This window comes from Triturus cristatus, chromosome 1_2, assembly GCF_964204655.1.
Source record: "Triturus cristatus chromosome 1_2, aTriCri1.1, whole genome shotgun sequence".
Classification (NCBI taxonomy): Eukaryota; Metazoa; Chordata; class Amphibia; order Caudata; family Salamandridae; genus Triturus; species Triturus cristatus.
The window spans coordinates 230,839,193-230,862,715 of record NC_140580.1 but is presented as its reverse complement, the minus strand read 5'-3'; the positions used below and the strand labels follow the sequence as shown (position 1 = coordinate 230,862,715).

At 50.1% G+C, this 23,523-nt stretch overlaps 1 protein-coding gene across 2 annotated transcripts in view; it reads right to left on the bottom strand.

The window, feature by feature from the left end:
* LOC146867094 (uncharacterized) overlaps positions 1–23,523 on the bottom strand; it is a 786,406-nt gene that overhangs the window by 153,122 nt on the left and 609,761 nt on the right. For both annotated transcript variants that reach the window (XM_085603528.1, XM_085603529.1), the window contains one exon: positions 7,369–7,523. In XM_085603528.1, coding sequence (XP_085459654.1) covers positions 7,369–7,523 — 155 coding nt within the window. The remainder of the gene's footprint in view (positions 1–7,368; positions 7,524–23,523) is intronic.

Sequence of the window (23,523 nt, the reverse complement as noted above, 5' to 3'; positions counted from 1 at the left end):
ACCCCCATTGACTTTAATCTCTACTGATGACGGTTAAAGAATCAGAAACACGTGTCTAGAGATCAGCACTGTCTGCGCCAACTGTGGCGAAACACTCGAACACTCTTGAAGCAAGCAAGTAACCAAAACTGCATTTACCACAATGTCAGGGGTGAACCTTTCTGGGAGGTGAAGCAGTGTGCTCCCACCCCTGTTCCTGCTTTATAGTACTCCCGTGAATCATTGAGCTGACGAGCTCGTGGATGAAGCACCCGCATGCCGGTGAGAGGTACCTGACCTGAGAAAGATGTTGGCAGCCTACTCAGCAAACCTCACATTTGAAAGACTGTAATCTCTACTGATGACGGTTAAAGAACCAGAAACACGTGTCTAGAGATCAGCACTATCTGCGCCAACTGTGGCGAAACACTCGAACACTCTTGAAGCAAGCAAGTAACTGAAACTGCATTTACCACAATGCCAGGGGCGAACTTTGCTGGGAGGTGAAGCGGTGTGCTCCCACCCCTGTTGCTGCTTAATAGTACTCCCGTGAATCATTGAGCTGACGAGCTCGTGGATGAAGCACCCGCATGCCTGTGAGAGGTACCTGACCTGACAAAGATGTTGGCAGCCTACTCAGCAAACCTCACATTTGAAAGACTGTAATCGCTACTGATGACGGTTAAAGAACCAGAAAAATGTGTCTAGAGATCAGCACTATCTGCGCCAACTGTGGCGAAACACTCAAACACTCTTGAAGCAAGCAACTGAAACTGCATTTACCACAATGCCAGGGGAGAACCTTGCTGGGAGGTGAAGCGGTGTGCTCCCAACCCTGTTCCTGTTTAATACTACTCCCGTGAGTAATTGAGCTGACGAGCTTGTGGATGAAGCACCCGCATGCCTGTGAGAGGAACCTGCCCTGAGAAAGATGATGGCAGCCTACTCAGCAAACTCCAAATTTCAAAGACTGTAATCTGTACTGATGATGGTTAAAGAACCAGAAACACGTGCCTAGAGATCAGCAGTATCTGCGCCAACTGTGGCGAAACAGTCGAACACTCTTGAAGCAAGCAAGTAACCAAAACTGCATTTACCACAATGCCAGGGGTGAACCTTGCTGGGAGGTGAAGCGGTGTGCTCCCCCTCCTGTTCCTGTTTAATAGTACTCCATGAGTCATTGAGCTGACGAGCTCGTGGATGAAGCATCTACATGCCTGTGAGAGGTACCTGACCTGAGAAAAATGTTGGCAGCCTACTCAGCAAACCCCAAATTTCAAAGACTGTAATCTCTACTGATGACGGTTAAAGAACCAGAAGCACATGTCTAGAGATCAGCACTATCTGCGCCAACTTTGGCGAAACACTCAAACAATCTTGAAGCAAGAAAGTAACCGAAACTGTATTTACAACAATGCCAGGGGCGAACCTTGCTGGGAGGTGAAGCGGTGTGCTCCCAACCCTGTTCCTATTTAATAGTACTCCCATGCGTCATTGAGCTGACGAGCTAGTGGATGAAGCACCCACATGCCTGTGAGAGGTACCTGACCTGAGAAACATGTTGGCAGCCTACTCAGCAAACCCAAAATTTTAAAGACTGTAATCTCAACTGATGACGGTTAAAGAACCAGAAACATGTCTCTAGAAATCAGCACTATCTGTGCCAACTGTGGCGAAATACTCGAACACTCTTGAAGCAAGCAAGTAACTTAAACTGCATTTACAACAATGCCAGGGGCGAACCTTGCTGAGAGGGAAGCAGTGTGCTCCCACCCCTCTTCCTGTTTAATAATACTCCTGTGAGTCATTGAGCTGACGAGTTCGTGGATGAAGCACACGCATGCCTGTGAGAGGTACCTGCCCTGAGAAAGATGTTGGCAGCCTACTCAGCAAACTCCAAATTTCAAAGACTGTAATCTCTACTGATGACGGTTAAAGAACCAGAAACACGTGTCTAGAGATCAGCACTATCTGCGCCAACTGTGACGAAACACTCGAACACTCTTGAAGCAAGCAAGTAACCGAAACTGCATTTACCACAATGCCAGGGGCGAACCTTGCTGAGAGGTAAAGTGGTGTGCTCCCACCCCTGTTCCTGCTTGATAGTACTCCCGTGAATCATTGAGCTGATGAGTTTGTGGATGAAGCACATGCATGCCTGTGAGAGGTACCTGACCTGAGAAAGATGTTGGCAGCCTACTCAGCAAACCTCACATTTAAAAGACTGTAATCTCTACTGATGACGGTTAAAGAACCAGAAACACGTGTCTAGAGATCAGCACTATCTGCGCCAACTGTGGCGAAACACTCAAACACTCTTGAAGCAAACATGTAACTGAAACTGCTGGGAGCTGAAGCGGTGTGCTCCCTCCCCTGTTCCTGTTTCATAGTACTCCCGTGAGTCATTGAGCTGACGAGCTCGTGAATGAAACTCCTGCATGCCTGTGAGAGGTACCTGACCTGAGAAAGATGTTGGCAGCCTACTCAGCAAACCCCCATTGACTTTAATCTCTACTGATGACGGTTAAAGAATCAGAAACACGTGTCTAGAGATCAGCACTGTCTGCGCCAACTGTGGCGAAACACTCGAACACTCTTGAAGCAAGCAAGTAACCAAAACTGCATTTACCACAATGTCAGGGGTGAACCTTTCTGGGAGGTGAAGCAGTGTGCTCCCACCCCTGTTCCTGCTTTATAGTACTCCCGTGAATCATTGAGCTGACGAGCTCGTGGATGAAGCACCCGCATGCCGGTGAGAGGTACCTGACCTGAGAAAGATGTTGGCAGCCTACTCAGCAAACCTCACATTTGAAAGACTGTAATCTCTACTGATGACGGTTAAAGAACCAGAAACACGTGTCTAGAGATCAGCACTATCTGCGCCAACTGTGGCGAAACACTCGAACACTCTTGAAGCAAGCAAGTAACTGAAACTGCATTTACCACAATGCCAGGGGCGAACTTTGCTGGGAGGTGAAGCGGTGTGCTCCCACCCCTGTTGCTGCTTAATAGTACTCCCGTGAATCATTGAGCTGACGAGCTCGTGGATGAAGCACCCGCATGCCTGTGAGAGGTACCTGACCTGACAAAGATGTTGGCAGCCTACTCAGCAAACCTCACATTTGAAAGACTGTAATCGCTACTGATGACGGTTAAAGAACCAGAAAAATGTGTCTAGAGATCAGCACTATCTGCGCCAACTGTGGCGAAACACTCAAACACTCTTGAAGCAAGCAACTGAAACTGCATTTACCACAATGCCAGGGGAGAACCTTGCTGGGAGGTGAAGCGGTGTGCTCCCAACCCTGTTCCTGTTTAATACTACTCCCGTGAGTAATTGAGCTGACGAGCTTGTGGATGAAGCACCCGCATGCCTGTGAGAGGAACCTGCCCTGAGAAAGATGATGGCAGCCTACTCAGCAAACTCCAAATTTCAAAGACTGTAATCTGTACTGATGATGGTTAAAGAACCAGAAACACGTGCCTAGAGATCAGCACTATCTGCGCCAACTGTGGCGAAACAGTCGAACACTCTTGAAGCAAGCAAGTAACCAAAACTGCATTTACCACAATGCCAGGGGTGAACCTTGCTGGGAGGTGAAGCGGTGTGCTCCCCCTCCTGTTCCTGTTTAATAGTACTCCATGAGTCATTGAGCTGACGAGCTCGTGGATGAAGCATCTACATGCCTGTGAGAGGTACCTGACCTGAGAAAAATGTTGGCAGCCTACTCAGCAAACCCCAAATTTCAAAGACTGTAATCTCTACTGATGACGGTTAAAGAACCAGAAGCACATGTCTAGAGATCAGCACTATCTGCGCCAACTTTGGCGAAACACTCAAACAATCTTGAAGCAAGAAAGTAACCGAAACTGTATTTACAACAATGCCAGGGGCGAACCTTGCTGGGAGGTGAAGCGGTGTGCTCCCAACCCTGTTCCTATTTAATAGTACTCCCATGCGTCATTGAGCTGACGAGCTAGTGGATGAAGCACCCACATGCCTGTGAGAGGTACCTGACCTGAGAAACATGTTGGCAGCCTACTCAGCAAACCCAAAATTTTAAAGACTGTAATCTCAACTGATGACGGTTAAAGAACCAGAAACATGTCTCTAGAAATCAGCACTATCTGTGCCAACTGTGGCGAAATACTCGAACACTCTTGAAGCAAGCAAGTAACTTAAACTGCATTTACAACAATGCCAGGGGCGAACCTTGCTGAGAGGGAAGCAGTGTGCTCCCACCCCTCTTCCTGTTTAATAATACTCCTGTGAGTCATTGAGCTGACGAGTTCGTGGATGAAGCACACGCATGCCTGTGAGAGGTACCTGCCCTGAGAAAGATGTTGGCAGCCTACTCAGCAAACTCCAAATTTCAAAGACTGTAATCTCTACTGATGACGGTTAAAGAACCAGAAACACGTGTCTAGAGATCAGCACTATCTGCGCCAACTGTGACGAAACACTCGAACACTCTTGAAGCAAGCAAGTAACCGAAACTGCATTTACCACAATGTTAGGGGTGACACTTTCTGGGAGGTGAAGCGGTGTGCTCCCACCCCTCTTCCTGCTTAATAGTGCTCCCATGAATCATTGAGCTGACAAGCTCGTGGATGAAGCACCTGCATGCCTTTGAGAGGTACCTGACCTGAGAAAGATGTTGGCAGCCTACTCAGCTAACCTCACATTTGAAAGACTGTAATCTCTACTGATGATGGTTAAAGAACCAGAAACACGTGTCTAGAGATCAGCACTATCTGCGCCAACTGTGGCGAAACACTCGAACACTCTTGAAGCAAGCAACTGAAACTGCATTTACCACAATGCCAGTGGCGAACTTTGCTAGGAGGTGAAGCAGTGTGCTCCCAACCCTGTTCCTGTTTAATAGTACTCCCATGAGTCATTGAGCTGACGAGTTCGTGGATGAAGCACCTGCATGCCTGTGAGAGGTACCTGACCTGAGAAAGATGTTGGCAGCCTACTCAGCAAACCCCAAATTTCAAAGACTGTAATCTCAACTGATGACGGTTAAAGAACCAGAAACAGGGGTCAAGAGATCAGCACTATCTGCACCAACTTTGGTGAAACATTCAAACACTCTTGAAGCAAGCAAGTAACCGAAACTGTATTTACCACAATGCCAGGGGCGAACCTTGCTGGGAGGTGAAGCGGTGTGCTCCCAACCCTGTTCCTATTTAATAGTACTCCCGTGAGTCATTGAGCTGACGAGCTCATGGATGAAGCACCTGCATGCATGTGAGAAGTACCTGACCTGAGAAAGATGTTGGCAGCCTACTCAGCAAACCCAACATTTTAAAGACTGTAATCTCAACTGATGGCGGTTAAAGAACCAGAAACACGTGTCTAGAAATCAGCACTATCTGTGCCAACTGTGGCGATACACTCGAACACTCTTGAAGCAAGCAAGTAACCGAAACTGCATTTACCACAATGGTAGGGGTGAACCTTGCTGGGAGGTGAAGCGGTGTGCTCCCACCCCTGTTCCTGTTTAATAGTACTGCCGTGAGTCATTTAGCTGACGAGATCGTGGATGAAGCACCCGCATGCCTGTGAGAGGTACCTGACCTGAGAAAGATGTTGGCAGCCTACTCATCAAACCCCAAATTTCAAAGACTGTAATCTCTACTGATGATGGTTAAAGAACCAGAAACACGTGTCTAGAGATCAGCACTATCTGCGCCAACTATGGCGAAACACTTGAACACTCTTGAAGCAAGCAAGTAACTGAAACTGCATTTACCACAATGCCAGGGGCGAACCTTGCTGGGATGTGAAGCGGTGTGCTCCCACCCCTGTTCCTGTTTAATAGTACTCCCTTAAGTCATTGAGCTGACGAGCTCGTGGATGAAGCACCCGCATGCCTGTGAGAGGTACCTGACCTGAGAAATATGTTGGTAGCCTACTCAGCAAATCCCAAATTTGAAAGACTGTAATCTCTACTGATGACGGTTAAATAACCAGAAACACATGCCTAGAGATCAGCACTATCTGCGCCAACTGTGGCGAAACACTCGAACACTCTTGAAGCAAGCAAGTAACTGAAACTGCATTTACCACAATGCCAGGGCGAACCTTGCTGGGAGGTGAAGCGGTGTGCTCCCACCCCTGTTCCTGTTTAATAGTACTCCCATGAACCTTGAGAGACCTCAGTGCTGCATCTTTGAGCCCAGTACTGATCCTGGAAAGTAATTCTAACCGTACTTACCAGTAACTTGAATTTCCTTCCATAGGCTAACATTGACTGGTTTCACTTGGAAATTCTTCTAAGTGTGGAGTTTTGGAACTTTAGAATATTCCTCTAAAATCAGCCGTACTACAAATTACGATTTACTCACCTGTTATCAGGAGAGACCTCAGTGCTGCATCTTTGAGCCCAGTACTGATCCTGAAAAGCAATTCTAACACTTATAAATTCACCCAGGCACTCTCCTTGCAGTGCTCTAATCATTCGGTCAGTATCCAAGTACTCATGCAGCGAGCCAGGCATTAGCAGATGGACTGCCTCAAACCCCTATCCACTATACATGCAGTCCCCTAACTAACCAACACACTTATACATTCAACAAAAAAAACAATATTTCAGTTTCAATATTTTAAAAAACATTTTTATTTCCATTCCATATGTAATTTTAAAAAAAGTATGTAAAAATAAACAGTTAAAAAACTGTAGAAAATCAGTATCAAATACATATAACTATTATTACATTTAAAAATGATCATTTAAAAACCTTCGAAATTCACTGAAAAAAACATACGTTTCAGACATGTTATAGTTAGGAATTAGCATTTAAAAATCCTTCGAAATTCACTGAAAAAACCATAGGTTTCAGGGCTGTACATTTCACTCGTACAAAACCTTTGAAATTCCTACGTTATAGTTAGTTGTACTCACTATAACTCGTGCGCCCGCAATCCACTGCTGATGATGTCACATATTACATCATTCATGACATGGTCAGTGAGATCACTGATGACATCACTGATGACATCTCAAATGACACAGTTATTTGTTAGGGTTTACGTTTGGTATGGGTATTTGGGTTGGGTGGCAAGGATATTTTTTAGGGTTTAGTGTGGGCAAGGGTATTTGGGTGGCACGGGTATTTTTATAATCTTCAGGGTTGAGTTTAAGATTTAGGGGATCGATAAGGTAATAAATATATATATATATATATATATATATATATATATCTTTATACTTATCTGAGTAATACTTGCATTTTCGCTGTAATGGAATGCATTGTAAAGGTATATGTGTGGTAAAGACCTGCATGGTAAAGGAATTTGTGCTCTAATGGTCGCACTGCAAAGCTAGTGACTCCTGACGAAGAAAAGGCTGAGAAGCTGTGAAAGAGGATCGTACTACTCACCTTGCGCATGCCTTGGTCAGGAAAACAAAGGGCATGGAGGTCTCTCCTGTTCCACATGTATCTCTCGTCGTTCTCCTCATAAGTGGTTTTGCTTGATGTTTCCCTGAGCCCCAACATCAAGGGATTATTTCCCGACTCCTTGTGGTTGTCGTTTCCTACATAAAAATAAAATATCCTAAGAACGACTCACATGAGACAAAACACGGTTCACACATCAGACAAAAATCACAGCACTGAGTTTTTTTAATAGAAAAATGCTATGTTCTGACATGCTTGACACTTCCTAGTCAATTCTTCAAACTCCGCAGCACACACTTCAGATTTCAGCCTAGGTTGCCTAAAGTCTTTAGTTTCTGTGTAGGAATTTCAAGAGCATAGAACCTCATAATAAGTGTAGCAATTTTAAGCCTTCCTCTAGAGCAGTGTATGGGCTATATTTATCAACGATTTGCGTTGCCCTTGTGCCACGTGCTGCAACACAGGGCTACACAAAACCCAGATTCAGATTTACCAAGCCACACAAGGCCTCCCTGCATAGCTTGGAAAATCGCTGCCTTGCGTTACACTGCATGGTGGAGACATAACTTGGCTTGAGCATGGGTTCTCCCATGCTTTCACACATGCACTCTGACTCATTCTCAGATTTACCAACACTGGTAGACTTAGGAATGCATCAGAATTGTACGTTTTCCCACCAGAGTCACAACAAGGAGAAATATCTTTATTTCTCCTTGTTGTATCCAGGATCATTTCTATGCAGAAAGGTGCCCCTTACTGCAAAAAAAAACAATCCGGCCTACATCACAGACACCTCTGCACCATGGCACACGAGTGCCTTCATTGGTGCAAGACAGCAGATTGTGTGACAGTGCAAGAAGAGGACAGGAATGCACCATATAATGTTGAATATGGCACATTCCAGCCCTCTCCCTTCCACGCATCGCAGCGCAGCGTCTTGCTGCTTTACATTGTGTGAAACATTGATGAATTGGCCCCAAAGTGTCTAGTATATTTACAAGTGTTTAGCGGAGAGAGGTAAGGTTTGTTATTCATTCTCACTCTTTGTAACCTGGTGCATCTAGAGTCGACTCAGGGCTCTTTAAGTGCAGAAAGAATCATTGTATATTTTTCTAGTAGGAACACATATCTAAGCAGCACTAGAATTGAGTAGAGGATGCTGTGGTGAACCCACTAATGGGCAATGATACTAACAAAGCAAACACAAGGAGATGATGGACGGAGCACTGAAACTTTTCAGATACCCACCCCCAGTCACAGATCTGGGTTGAATCCATCATCCATCATTCTTTAGCTCACTTCGCCACCCCACTTCAGACCCAGCTATATGCAAATTAGTCTTGACCCTGTTCCTTATGGGAACAGTCCAGCCCGAACTGCCAAGCCTGCATGGCACTAACATTCTGGCTTAAGTTGTTTTTCTCTTGGGGATTCCTCTCTGACAAAGGCCTCAATAGGACAAACAAGCATTGGCAAAGCCAATAGGTCACACACTGGGACCCTTTGGCATTTCCAAAGGTTTTTAGACATGCAATCACAATGATGTGCAGAATGGCTGAAGAATTTGCAAAAAAAAGTCTTTGTTGCAGCTGGCCACATCGTTTTGTAGGCGGAAACACTATGCATGCATGTGACTACAAAATGATATGACTTTTTTTTCTCCTTGTGGTCACTGATCCGAGCGGGATAGGAAACAAAAAGTAAAAACAAAAACCCAAATGTGTTTTTTTAAAGCAGAGAGAGTAACATGGGGAGTGAAAGTCGGATAGATGGGGGGACTGGAAGCGCCACATGGGATGGGAAAGAAAGCAACTCTGGGGCGTGGAAGCAATAGGTTGGTTGGGGACAGGCGATAAAAGAGAGAGAGAGTAAGGTAGAGCGCTGGGGTGCAAGGGCGAAAGAGAGCAAACTGAAACAGGCAGGGAAAAGCATGTGGGTGAGAAGCAATTGGGGGAAGTACACAAGGGCAACATTGAGGGGCTGTTGGTCAGGAAGAAGCACAAAGGTGACAGTGAGCAACAGTGAGTGCAGGGGTACAGACGTACACTAGGAAGACAGCTGGAAAACAACATGCAGTTCCATGGAGTGCTTAATCCAAATGTAAAAAAAAGCTTTGGTTGTAAAGCAAACAATGGAAACAGAATCCATTTAACCAAAAGAGATGATAAAGAGGCTATGCTCCGTGGGAGAGACAAACACAAGATTAACAAGCTGGGAAGAATGTATGACGTTACATCGCATACATTCACTATGCATGGCTTTACAACATGGTCATTACAACGACCGCGTTGTTACCACGCGTGCCATTACATCGCAAGTCGTTTCAACGACTTGCTTTAGGGGGCGCGCTGGACTTCAGAATAGTATTAATTAATATTCCTACTCCAGTTTGCGCAACATCAGGGAAGGTGTTGGATTTAGAATCCAACACATTTCCTGGTGTTGCTCACCCCCTACAGCAAGTCATTGATACAGCTTGCGATGGAATGGCACGCGTGGTAACAACGCGGTCGTTGTAACGACCACGTTGTAAAGTTACTGTGTTGAGTTTACAGTGTTGTAAACGCTGTTTCTCAGCTGGGAAACACTAAATTATCCCTCCTGTTACACCAAGCCAAGAGAATCTGTGTGGTGCTCTTTTGGTCCCAGGAGTGGGCAGAGTGCAACAATATCTTGAGGAATGCACAATTGGGCTTCAAAAATGTTCTGGGAGCTGTCAAGCAAGCCTCCAGACTGTTTATGACTTTCTAAAAGTATTGGCAGCATACAAATGTCTCTTTTTATCTGGTGTTTTTTGACCGGAAGATGGCCTTTGACATGGTTGACCGCACATTGCTTTGTTTGGCATGGCAGGGGATACCAGGATGGATGTGGCACTGCATGATCACACTAAAGCCAAGGATAGATGTGGGAGGTTGGGTGAGTGCAGCCAAGAAGTTAGACCTGCTGCTGTACTTTTACGCTGGAGCAGCGTTGTGTCAGGCCCTTATGGTTTTGGGCTGTTTTTCCAGATCGTGGGTGAACAGATGGAACAAGCTTTCTGTCTTGTTTTCTCCTTTTTACATTTCTTAGTCTGCAGTCTGATGGTGTCCTAGTTGTGGGCATGCCAAGAACCACCAGAAATGGTGAGCTTGTTTACAACTTAAGTGGATGTGCTGCATTACAACCTTTTATGCTACTGGTTAACCCTCATACCAGTATCCACAGAAGGACCTATCATGCCGTGTCATGATTAGAATACTTCAGGAGTTGTAACTCGTTGAAGAAAATATTTCCATTCATCCCCCTTCCGGCATAGAAACAATGATGTTTGTCTCCTCAAGGATTGACTATTGTAATGTGCTTTACCTAGAGACCAACAATAGCACTCAATGCAAACTGCAATTAGTGGAGAATGCACTGAGAAGGCTCATTATGGATATTCCGAAATGGCATTCGGTGTCCAAGGGACTACATGACCTGCACAGGCTTCCAATAAAAAAGTGCATAGTGTTCGAGGCACCCTGCATTGTGCGGAAGGCCCTCTATCATGTTAGTCCGGAGGAATTCAAGGCTATGTTTCATTAGTATACTCCTGGGAGACATCTCCGTTCAGCTCATTACAACTTTGGAAGAAAAGATGGGGAGGCAGAGCGTTCTCGGTCGCGGCTGCAAGACTCTGGAACTTCCTTCCTTATCATCTGACTTGCATTAAAATTCACTCTCCCTTAAGCCTTAAAGACCTAGCTTTTTGTCCTGTATGGAGAGTTAGTTCGTTCTGCAATCCTGTCAAACCAGCTTCTCTGCGGACGGGCCGCCGAGACTACAGTGCCTTGACATATACGGGCATTTGTTTTGCTTTATCAAGTCTGTTCAGATCATATCATACTATCATGCAGGCAATATGTAGCTGTGTTGGCCAAGGAGATCTCTGGGTTAATACTAATCTTGTGAATTTGTCCACCGGTGGGTGGTAAGGGGTGGATACTGGCACGGTAAGCTAGCACAGCTACCCTAAAACATCAGGGCGAGCTCTTTGCTAACAGCATATACACATGTAGTGACAAACATGGGATATGAGTCTTATTTAGATGAGATTGCGGAGATGTGTCTTACCTGGTATGTCTGGTGTAGGCTAGGGGTACCGTAGCTACAAGCCTATGCAGCAGCAAAGTAGGACCCACATGGAACATACAAGGCAACACTGGGAATGTGAATGCGGTGGAGTGGAAAGGCTTTTTTATACAAAAACAGCTGGTCAGCATAGGATAATGTTGTTGCAATTGTTTAAGTGTGATAACATCACAAGCCACAGAGAAGCCACTGCATCATGTTAAAGCAAGGATGCAGTGCTCATCTTTCATATATATGGGATGCCTGGCTGCAAACTGCGGGCTAATTTTTTTACTGATAAGCCTGCCATGTTGGGGCATGGCTTGGACGCAAGGTGGACTAGTCAGGTTTGCCGGAGCTCCCGCCGGTGATCATGTAATCCGATAAATATCCTACACATCGTAGACACAGCGGATACCCCTGATAGATGTGGGAGACGGCACTGTTTGATACGCCTTTCTGCGATAAAAAATCAACTGCAGCACCCAAGCCAATGAAGTTGCGGCAGCGGAGGCCGCAGGGCGCCATTTTGGCGTGAGCCTGGGCGAAAGTGAGAAGGCCTCCAGTTTCGGCCACTGTACCGGGTGAGCGATGGAACCGTGGAGGACAGCAGTAAAAAGACTGTGCAGTATTTCAGAGTGTGAGGCGGAGCCCCAGTGACTCAGGCCCAGTGGAAAGAGACCTGCCACAACACAAGCGGCAGAGAAGAGTCGCCTGAGGCTGCAAGATCGTAGCGCCCTATCCTGGAGGCCGATCCTGAAACCTGGCACAGAGGTGAGAAGACAGGGGGTGCACATTGATAGAACCCGGCCCCCACCTAAGCAACGTAACTGGAGAAGGGTCAGAAGAAGGGCCTCGCTCCTGAAGCACACTGGCTCTGTAGGAGAAATAAGGGGGAGGGTATTGCTCCCTCACACAGGTGGGGACCCTGGACTGAAGTTGCTGCCAGCCGGTCCAGGATCACAGAGATTGGCAGGCCCGGCGGAGCTCCCTCGTAGGCCTGTTAGTGCAGAAAATGGGCAGGAACAAACAAAAGGCCAAGCTAGGCTACCGGGCTCAATAAAGTAGCATGCAGGACACAACCAACATTAAAGGGGAAGAGCGGATGCATAACGGGGCCTGCATGCTGAGGTGAGCTGAGTCGGGCTGCGGCCGGTGGTGGGTCCAATGGTACTGAGACTTGCCGGTGCAGACGGGCACTCCCGGGGGTTTGAAGCTAACAGGGCCTGAGTGAAGTGAAGGTGGGCTAATTATCGAGGCACCCGAATAAAGAAAACGAGGTCCTGCGGGCATACTTAGGAGGGAACCGGACAGGAGGTGTCCAATGGCACCATAAACCTCTGGGAGTGCGGATATTTGATCTCGGCCAGGCCTCCTCGACCTACCCATACTCCAAGATGTTGAAGGACAAAGCCAATAAGATACAGTCCAATAAAATTTCAAATTATGCACAGCTGTGTCCTGTGGAACCGGCCAGAGCGGCTGCGAAGTTAGAACAGGGGAACGGAGCGCAGCGTCTTTTGGATACGTTTTCAGCGCTATCGGAAATTATGGCGGAGATCCACTCCTCCAGGGAAGATATGGTGCACAGGATTGACGCCGTGGCAATCGAGGTGAATCTCCTGAGATGCGATCTCCATAAGGTCTTGGCTAGGTTATCCACCACGGAGCAAAATGTCAGGACCATGCAGCAGGAGGTCCGCTCGCCTAGAACCACGGTGGTGCAATTGCAGCAAAGAGTGGTACGGCTGGACAATCTGGTGGAGGATGCTAAAGGCAGATCACAAAGGAACAATCTACGCTTCATTGGTTTTCCTGAAAAGGCTGAGGGCCCATCCACAGATCTCTTCCTGTAAAATTGGATTGTCAATAAAGTGCCCCCCAGAGATTATCTAAGTTCTTCAATATCGAAAGAGCCCATAGAGTGCTGGGGCCGCCGCCCAGCCCAGGAGCCCCTCCAAGAGCTATCATAGCCCGCTTTTTTAATTACAGGAACCGAGACATTATCCTCCAGGCTACCAGCGCGAAGGGACAGCTAACATACCCAGGTCACTCTATTGCAATTTTTCCTGACTACCCACAGCAGGTCCAGGAAGAGGCCGTCCTTCCTGGCTGTGAAACGCCAGCTGCGAGATGCTGGGCTGAAATATAGCTTGCTCTACCTGGTCAAGTTGCGGGTGGGGCATAAGGGAAAGTCCTGCTTCTTCCAAACGGCAGAGGCAGCAACATCATGGCTGGTGCTCTGGGGGGATCTGGTGGGTCCTGGCGAAGAGAGGGGTGATCGGGTGAGAGAGCCCGGCCCGCTCGGAAGTCACAGGAGGAGACATCAGTCCAGGAAGAATCCGAGTACAATTGGACAGAACTCTACAGATGGCGACGGCTCTGGACTCTGGGGAAGGATCACAGGATATAGTTCAGGACTCCCTTTTATCAAAGGAAGATGCAAGCTGAAAGGGGACAATGAGCCTAAATCGCGCAGTATCAGATAAGTGTTTGTAAAGTCAGATGCAGGAAGAATGTATGAATAAGGGGATGTGTCAGGTAATAGCAATGTGACCACCGGTGGGAGGTCCTATCCATGCCTCTCAGGGACTGATCCATGGTTCGGGAGCTCGAGGCTCAGCCTCGCACCTGACTGATCGTCCGGCCACTTGCATTTTTTGTGGTGTGACATATTAGCTCTTACGTTGCGAAGCTTGAAGTAACATAGTGTTGTGCTACAGAGACATTGGAGCAATAGTCATTGTTTAGTTGTAAGTTGTTCAGGTGGGAGGGTATGGGGCGACTAAGCCCTGCCTTGCCAAAAAGAGTAAGTATGGGGAGCAGCCGGGTTGCCCATCGGGTGGGGGGAGGGGTGTTTATTTGGTTTTGAATGTTGGGGTAAGTCGGATGTCTCAGAAGAAGATGTGGGATCTGTTCATGTTTAATGTAATGATAATCAAGTCAGCAGACAATGTAAGAGGGGGAGTAGAGATAATAGGAGGAAGGAGGGACAACGTGTTATGCTGGAAATGGCGTCCACGGCTTTGAAAATTCTCACGTGGAATGTTTGGGGACTGGCAGTATTTGAGAAACGCAGAAGGGTATACACTCATTTAAAATGGTATGAAGTGTCAATAGCGTGTGTTAGACCTGGCACCTTGGCGTGAGTTTCCCTTCCACTTTTTGATGGTGTGCCTCGATTGTTTTGCTGGTGTTGTCCGCTCAGGGCACTGCGCCACGGCTAATCCGTGCCGCAGTGCAAGTGCTCCCTAGGTAAAGTGTACCTGTAATTGATGCCCATGATTGGTTTATTGGATTCACTGTCAGTCCCCAGTAAAGTGCACCAGGGGTGCCAGGGCTCGTGAATGCCAATGCCGCTGGTGGGCTTGCAGCGCTGGTTGCGCCACCCACGGAAGCGGCCTTGTAAAGTGTGTCTAGGGTCTGCCACCGCAGACCCTGTGCGCGGTCTGGGACCGTCGCGCTGACTGCGCAAGTGCCCCCACTTGCCAGTCCCTAAACCTTCCCTTACCTACATCTTAGCCACCCCTCTGGTAGGCCCAAGGGCAGGGTGCATTGTAGGCGTAAGGTAGGACATGCCCTGATGTGTGTGGCATGTCTTAGTAGTGAATTACAGCCCTTTCCGTTCTTCACTATTGAAGGCTACCTGCTCTCCATAGGCCAGTATGGGCTGCTGGGATCACGCCAACGCTGTGACCCCAGTGGACTCAGAGAGCATGGTAGAGTGTCAAGTTTGGTATGCCTGAACTCAGAATAATAAAATACTTCTTGTAGTCAAGTTTATTTTAATATCCTGGGTTTGTAAATACTACTTTTAGAAAGTTAGTATTTACTGACCTGACCATCTCAGTCCGCCTCTGCTGTGTGTATGTGTTCTGCCTGGCAACAGTAAGGAGCAGGGTTGGGGAATCCCCAGAGACAGGTTGGCTGCCAGGTGGTGGGTAGAGAGATTACACCTGGATGGGTGGGAGGAGTACACCTTGACTCTTGAATAGACCTGTGCTCTGCCACCACAAAGCCGGCGCCACCCCCTGCGGGGCGGCTGATGTCTCTGCCCTGCTGCTGAAAGGAAAGAGCAGAGTCACCATAGCAAAGTGCTCCAGAACTGGACTGAGCCAGGCCTAGGCCCCCTGGCGCTAAAGAACAAAAGAATCAGTGTATAAAAGTAGGAGCCTGGCTCCTAAGAAATCAGAATCCTGTTTACCACAAAGAACCTCTGCCCGACTAGAAGGAGAAGAAGACGCCGGAGGAGCTGGCCTGCTGCTTGCCTTGCTGAGAGAGGAGAGGAAGAGACTTACTGAAAAGACTTTGCTACTTTGTGCTTGAACATTCTCCAAGGGCTTGATCTGAGCTTGCCCCCTGAACTGAACCCCAGGAACAGTGGGTTCTTTGTGCTTCTTGCTCGTCCTCCAATTCGAGCCGTGTGTGCACCCCGCTGGAAAAGAGACTGCGCCCCTCATCGCCCCTCCTAGGGCCGTGACACTCAGAAGCTCGCCTGCCTCAAACCCGTGAGAGCCCCGCTCCGTCCCGAGCCGCTCTCTGACCCCGGGCCAGGCCGCCTGCATCCCTGTCACCGCCTGCTACTGGAGCGCGCTGACCGCGCTATCACCCCTCCCGCCGGAAGCCGTCCGACGACTGTGATCTACGCCGGGTCATCCAGCTGCACTGACCGTGCCCTGCGACCCCGCTTCGCTATCCCCGGACATCTCAGGCCGCGCCGCCTCCGCTGTGGAGACCCTCCTGCACCGCCGTGCTAAAGGGTCGCTGGCCGCGCCTGCCTACGTGCCCACACCTGCTGATTGAGGACCCAAGAACACTTCCCAAGCCGAGAGTCGCACCGACCTGTGCCGACTCTCCACATCACTAAGGAAGTTCCAGTATCGGGCTCGGGGCCCGCAACGCCTTATTTCCCCGTTCGCAGGAACCGATCTCTGTGAGTACTGGAACTACAAGTAAAGAGACTACGAACTATCCATTTGAAGCTACAAACAAGAACATTTGCCTGCTGTATAACCTGGTGGCCTAGCGAAAACGTTATTGGTCTTGTGATAAGTCTGTTGAGATATATATACCTTATTTTGACATAAAGAATCGTATTTTTATATATATCCAAGTCTGGTGTCCGTTTCTGGGGGGATTGATGTATTTACTGTGTGTACGATTGTAAGTGCTTAACCAACAACGCCTGAGGAATCGCCTTGGCTGCTCACGCCACGCACCTAGAGGGTGAGCAAGGGTCATTCGCGAGGGGTTATCCTGCGCCCTGACGTGGAGGAGAGGGTTCCTGCTTGACACAAGGGCAACCTTGCGCCAACCAGAGATCCCCGACTCTAACATTGTTGGCAGCGGTTGGGATTCCGGATTTGCACTTGTAATTTGCATACAGTGAATTATTAATCACCAGATAGTGAGAGCAGACCAAGTAACGCAGCCACAGGTTTGTAATTGTTGAACTTTGTTGAGACATCTGCCATTACTGCAACCATGCCTGGCTCACACTCCGCTGGAAGAGCACTCTCTGTGATTTCTGGAATCGATGAGGTGGATTGGGAGAGACTGGAAGGCTACACGATGGAGCAATTGAAAGGCTACAGTGTACAATTCAGAGTCCCCCATGCTGGATGCAAGAGGAAGACCCAGTACACCAAGGCGTTGAGAGCCTGGAAGGAGTCACGAGACCTACGGAATGCGGGGGACATCGTTCCACCCGACAACCTTGAGGAGCCCAGCAGAGTCCGGTCGCCAGAGGAGCTGGCAGACAGGGCAGCAGACAGGGCGCATGCAATGGAGATGGCAAAGTTGGCAGGACAAATGGAAATGGAAAAGCAGAAGTTGGCCCTGGAGGCACAACAACGCCAAATGGATCATGATATCAGATTGAAGGAGTTGGAGCTGAAGGCGAAAAGTTTGGACACCGCTCCTTCTGGTGGCAGCACTCCACCGGCGCAGGTAGAGTCCAAGGTGTACATCCCCAAAGATGTAGTAAAGGAGTATTTCAGAAAGGATGACATAGGGCAGTGGTTTAGGGCCTACGAGGTGGCCATGTCCTCACACCGGGTCCCTGAGAAAGACTGGGGAGCGGGGTTGTGGGGAAGGTTCCTTGCTGAAGGGCGTGACACACTGTTAGATTTACCCCTAGAAGTCCAGACCTCATACCCCCATATGAAGGAAGCTTTAATGAGCAGGTATGGGTTAACTCCTGAGCTATATCGACAGAAGTTCAGGGAGACCAAGAAAATCCCTGAGAGTACGTATGTGGAATATGTGACCTTTTTCTGCAGAGCGCTGGATGGTTGGGTGAAGGGTAGCAAAGTGAATGATTATCAAGGGCTGCTTGATTTAATTGCATGGGAGCACTTGTCCAGTCAATGTTTTCCTGAGCTACGCCAGCACCTGATAGATAGCAAGCTGTCCAACCCGAGGAAGCTTGCTGAGGAGGCGGACCGCTGGCTCAGCACCAGGGTCCACAAGGGTCAAGTGGGAGACTCCGCCAAAGGTGGGCAGGGTCCCCAGCAGAAGAGTGGGGGGGACAAGGGTAAACAGAAGGGGTTCCAAAAAGGCCCCCAAAGTAATTCCCAAGGGAACCAGCAGAAGGGTTCTCAGCCTCCCCCAACCCCGCAGCAGAACGGGGCCCCGACAGGTAGACCTGTTCCAAAGGGGCCCTTCAATTGTTATAAGTGTGGCGATCCGGGTCACATTGCCTCTGATCCTAAGTGTCGCCTGTTTGGTAAGACCGCGCCCACTGGTGCTCCACCCCGGCAAGTAGCTAGTGTTAACTTTGGGGAGGAAGTAGCAGTCCAGGAGGGTGGGGGTCCCGGGCAGATGACCCTAGTCTCGCTAGGAGACAGTGAGATGGTCCCTGTAACCTACCTGCCCTCTAACACTAAGAAATATGGGCAGGTGGTGACCATCAATGGAAAGAAGGTTGAGGCTCTTAGAGATACAGGAGCCAGCGTGACCTCGGTGAGGCAACACCTGGTGTCTCAAGAGCAGATTGTACCCAATGCCTACTGTAGGGTTGTCAATGCTGACAACGTAGAGAGTCGTTGTCCAATGGCTCAAGTTCCCTTTGAGCGGGGGGAGGTCTCTGGTACTCTACAAGTCGCTGTGAGGACTGACATGCCTGTAGATTGTCTGCTAGGGAACGACCTGGAGAGTTCCCCTTGGGAGAAGGTGGAGAAGACCACGCATCTGAGGATGGTGGGTCTACCCGACTGGGCGTGCGTGACCACCCGGTCCATGGCAGCCCGTAGGGGTGTTGAGAGGGTCCTGGAGCCTGAGGGAGAGGTCCAGGAACCGGCCTTAGGGAGAAGGCGCAGGAGGCGCGGGAAACCGGCCCCCGAAGTTCCCACGGCCCAGGAGGAAGTAGACCCTGAGGGGGATGCTCTGGAGCCTACCGGGGAACAGATTGCCGAACTGGGAGATCTGCCTGAGCTGACCCATTGGCAGCAAGAAGGAGGTCCCTCCAGGGAGGAATTCTGCAGGGAGCAGAAAGAATGCCCTTCTCTCGTGGGTATGCGGCAGCAGGCTGCAGACCAGGCCAATGGTGTTCAGGCCAAAACACACTACGTGTACTGGGAGAGTGACCTCCTGTATTCCGAGCCTAAGGCTGCTGAACCTGGGTCAGCCCGTGTGCTGGTGGTACCCCAGAAGTTCAGAACCTTCCTACTGGGGCTGGCTCATGATGTGCCGTTAGCAGGACATTTGGGGATGGACAAGACCTATGACAGGCTTGTCACCCACTTTTACTGGCCCCAAATGCATAAGGATTCCGATTCCTACTGCAGAACCTGTCAGACTTGCCAGGCAAGTGGTAAGAGCGGAGGGAAGCACAAGGCTCCTCTGCAACCTTTCCCTGTGGTCGGTACGCCATTCCAACGAGTGGGTATTGATATTGTGGGGCCTCTGGACCCCAAGACAGCCCTGGGCAACAGGTTCATCCTGGTCTTGGTGGACCATGCCACCCGGTACCCTGAAGCCATCCCTCTGAGGACAGTGACGGCCCCCGTGGTGGGACGGGCACTGATGGGAATCTTCTCCCGAGTGGGATTCCCTCTAGAGGTGGTGAGCGACAGGGGGACCAATTTCATATCCACATATATGAAATCCCTGTGGAAGGAGTGTGGGGTAACGTACAAGTTCCCCACTCCTTACCATCCCCAAGGAAATGGGTTGGTTGAGAGATTCAACCGAACCCTCAAAGGCATGATCATGGGCCTGGACGGTCCAATGAGGCGTAAGTGGGACGTCCTCTTGCCATGCCTGCTCTTCGCTTACCGAGAGGTGCCACAGAAGTCTCTAGGGTTCAGCCCCTTTGAGCTTCTGTATGGTCACCCGGTAAGAGGACCTCTGAGTTTGGTAAAGGAAGGCTGGGAGCAATCTCCCAGGAAACCTCCCCAGAATGTATATAGTTACATGCTGGCCTTCCGAAACCAGACTCGGCGTTTCAGGCAACTTGCTGAGGCAAATCTGGAAGCCAGCCAGGAGGAGATGAAGCGGTGGTACGACCGGAATGCCACTCTGGTAGAGCTTCAACCTGGACAAAAGGTGTAGGTCTTGGCCCCAGTGGAGCCGTGTGCACTTCAGGATAAGTGGACAGGTCCATTTGAGGTTGTGGAGCGCAAAAGTCCTATCACCTACTTGGTGGACATGCAGACTCCCAGGAACCCTTTGAGGGTCCTACATGTTAACCGCCTTAAGCCCCACTTAGAGAGGACCGAAGTGGGCATGCTGCTGGCCACTGATGATGGAATGGAAGAGGAGACCGAGCCTCTTCCTGACCTCTTAGTGGCCTCTGAGAAAGATGGGTCAGTGGATGGAGTTAACCTCTCACCCACCCTGACGCCCGAACAACAGGAAGATTGCCGCCACTTGCTGGGACAATTTTCCGACCGATTCTCCCTGGTTCCTGGTGTCACAGATTGGTGCGTCCATGATGTGGACACAGGAGACAGCTTACCTGTGAAGCACAAGGCTTACAGGGTAACTGACAGGGTCAGAGCTTGCATTAAGGAGGAGGTCTCCAAAATGCTTGCGCTAGGGGTGATTGAGTCCTCCAGCAGTCCTTGGTCCAGCCCCGTGGTCTTGGTCCCAAAGGCTGCTGCGCCGGGAGCCACACCTGAACTCCGGTTCTGTGTGGACTACAGAGGACTCAATTCAGTCACGAAGACTGACGCGCACCCCATCCCCAGAGCTGATGAGCTCATAGATCGGCTGGGGGCTGCCCGGTTCCTCAGTACGTTTGATTTAACGTCTGGGTACTGGCAGATCGCCTTGACCGATGGGGCCAAAGAGAGGTCAGCATTCTCTACACCAGATGGGCACTTCCAGTTCCGAGTCATGCCATTTGGGATGAAGAATGCCCCTGCCACCTTTCAGAGGTTGGTCAACCAGGTACTGGTTGGGCTGGATGCGTTCAGTGCCGCCTACCTGGATGACATCGCGGTGTTCAGCGCCACCTGGCCCGAGCACCTGCGCCACCTCTGGGAAGTGTTGATGGCGCTGCGCCGAGCAGGCCTCACGATCAAGGCAAGCAAGTGCCAGATCGGGCAGGGTTCCGTGGTGTACTTGGGACACCAAGTGGGGAGTGGCAAGGTGGCACCCTTGCAACCCAAAATTGAGACCATCCTGGCTTGGGAACCCCCCAAGACGCAGACCGCAGTGAGGGCCTTCCTGGGGCTCACTGGGTACTACAGGAGGTTTGTCAAGGGCTATGGAACGATCGTTGCCCCCTTGACAGAGCTGACTTCGAAGAAGCAGCCCAGGAACGTGATTTGGACTGGCACCTGTCAGAAAGCTTTCGACACCCTGAAGACTGCCATGTGCACGGCGCCCGTGCTCTTGGCCCCTGACTTCTCCAAGGAATTCCTAGTCCAGACAGACGCTTCAGAGCATGGTGTGGGGGCCGTTCTCTCACAGATGACTGAGGAGGGCTGGGACCAACCCGTAGCCTTCATCAGTAGGAGGTTACTTCCACGGGAAAGTAGGTGGAGTGCAATTGAGCGAGAAGCATTTGCTGTGGTCTGGGCGCTGAAGAAGCTAAGACCCTACTTGTTTGGGTCTCACTTCCGGGTTCAGACGGACCACAGGCCCCTCAGATGGTTGATGCAAATGAGGGGTGAAAACCCGAAGCTGTTGAGGTGGTCCATCTCCCTACAGGGTATGGACTTTACGGTGGAACACCGTCCTGATACAGATCACGCCAACGCTGACGGTCTGTCCAGGTATTTCCGCCTTAGTGACGAGGAACCCCCTGGGCAAGGGTAGTTCTCCCCACATTTCAGCTGGAGGGGACACGTGTTAGACCTGGCACCTTGGCGTGAGTTTCCCTTCCACTTTTTGATGGTGTGCCTCGATTGTTTTGCTGGTGTTGTCCGCTCAGGGCACTGCGCCACGGCTAATCCGTGCCGCAGTGCAAGTGCTCCCTAGGTAAAGTGTACCTGTAATTGATGCCCATGATTGGTTTATTGGATTCACTGTCAGTCCCCAGTAAAGTGCACCAGGGGTGCCAGGGCTCGTGAATGCCAATGCCGCTGGTGGGCTTGCAGCGCTGGTTGCGCCACCCACGGAAGCGGCCTTGTAAAGTGTGTCTAGGGTCTGCCACCGCAGACCCTGTGCGCGGTCTGGGACCGTCGCGCTGACTGCGCAAGTGCCCCCACTTGCCAGTCCCTAAACCTTCCCTTACCTACATCTTAGCCACCCCTCTGGTAGGCCCAAGGGCAGGGTGCATTGTAGGCGTAAGGTAGGACATGCCCTGATGTGTGTGGCATGTCTTAGTAGTGAATTACAGCCCTTTCCGTTCTTCACTATTGAAGGCTACCTGCTCTCCATAGGCCAGTATGGGCTGCTGGGATCACGCCAACGCTGTGACCCCAGTGGACTCAGAGAGCATGGTAGAGTGTCAAGTTTGGTATGCCTGAACTCAGAATAATAAAATACTTCTTGTAGTCAAGTTTATTTTAATATCCTGGGTTTGTAAATACTACTTTTAGAAAGTTAGTATTTACTGACCTGACCATCTCAGTCCGCCTCTGCTGTGTGTATGTGTTCTGCCTGGCAACAGTAAGGAGCAGGGTTGGGGAATCCCCAGAGACAGGTTGGCTGCCAGGTGGTGGGTAGAGAGATTACACCTGGATGGGTGGGAGGAGTACACCTTGACTCTTGAATAGACCTGTGCTCTGCCACCACAAAGCCGGCGCCACCCCCTGCGGGGCGGCTGATGTCTCTGCCCTGCTGCTGAAAGGAAAGAGCAGAGTCACCATAGCAAAGTGCTCCAGAACTGGACTGAGCCAGGCCTAGGCCCCCTGGCGCTAAAGAACAAAAGAATCAGTGTATAAAAGTAGGAGCCTGGCTCCTAAGAAATCAGAATCCTGTTTACCACAAAGAACCTCTGCCCGACTAGAAGGAGAAGAAGACGCCGGAGGAGCTGGCCTGCTGCTTGCCTTGCTGAGAGAGGAGAGGAAGAGACTTACTGAAAAGACTTTGCTACTTTGTGCTTGAACATTCTCCAAGGGCTTGATCTGAGCTTGCCCCCTGAACTGAACCCCAGGAACAGTGGGTTCTTTGTGCTTCTTGCTCGTCCTCCAATTCGAGCCGTGTGTGCACCCCGCTGGAAAAGAGACTGCGCCCCTCATCGCCCCTCCTAGGGCCGTGACACTCAGAAGCTCGCCTGCCTCAAACCCGTGAGAGCCCCGCTCCGTCCCGAGCCGCTCTCTGACCCCGGGCCAGGCCGCCTGCATCCCTGTCACCGCCTGCTACTGGAGCGCGCTGACCGCGCTATCACCCCTCCCGCCGGAAGCCGTCCGACGACTGTGATCTACGCCGGGTCATCCAGCTGCACTGACCGTGCCCTGCGACCCCGCTTCGCTATCCCCGGACATCTCAGGCCGCGCCGCCTCCGCTGTGGAGACCCTCCTGCACCGCCGTGCTAAAGGGTCGCTGGCCGCGCCTGCCTACGTGCCCACACCTGCTGATTGAGGACCCAAGAACACTTCCCAAGCCGAGAGTCGCACCGACCTGTGCCGACTCTCCACATCACTAAGGAAG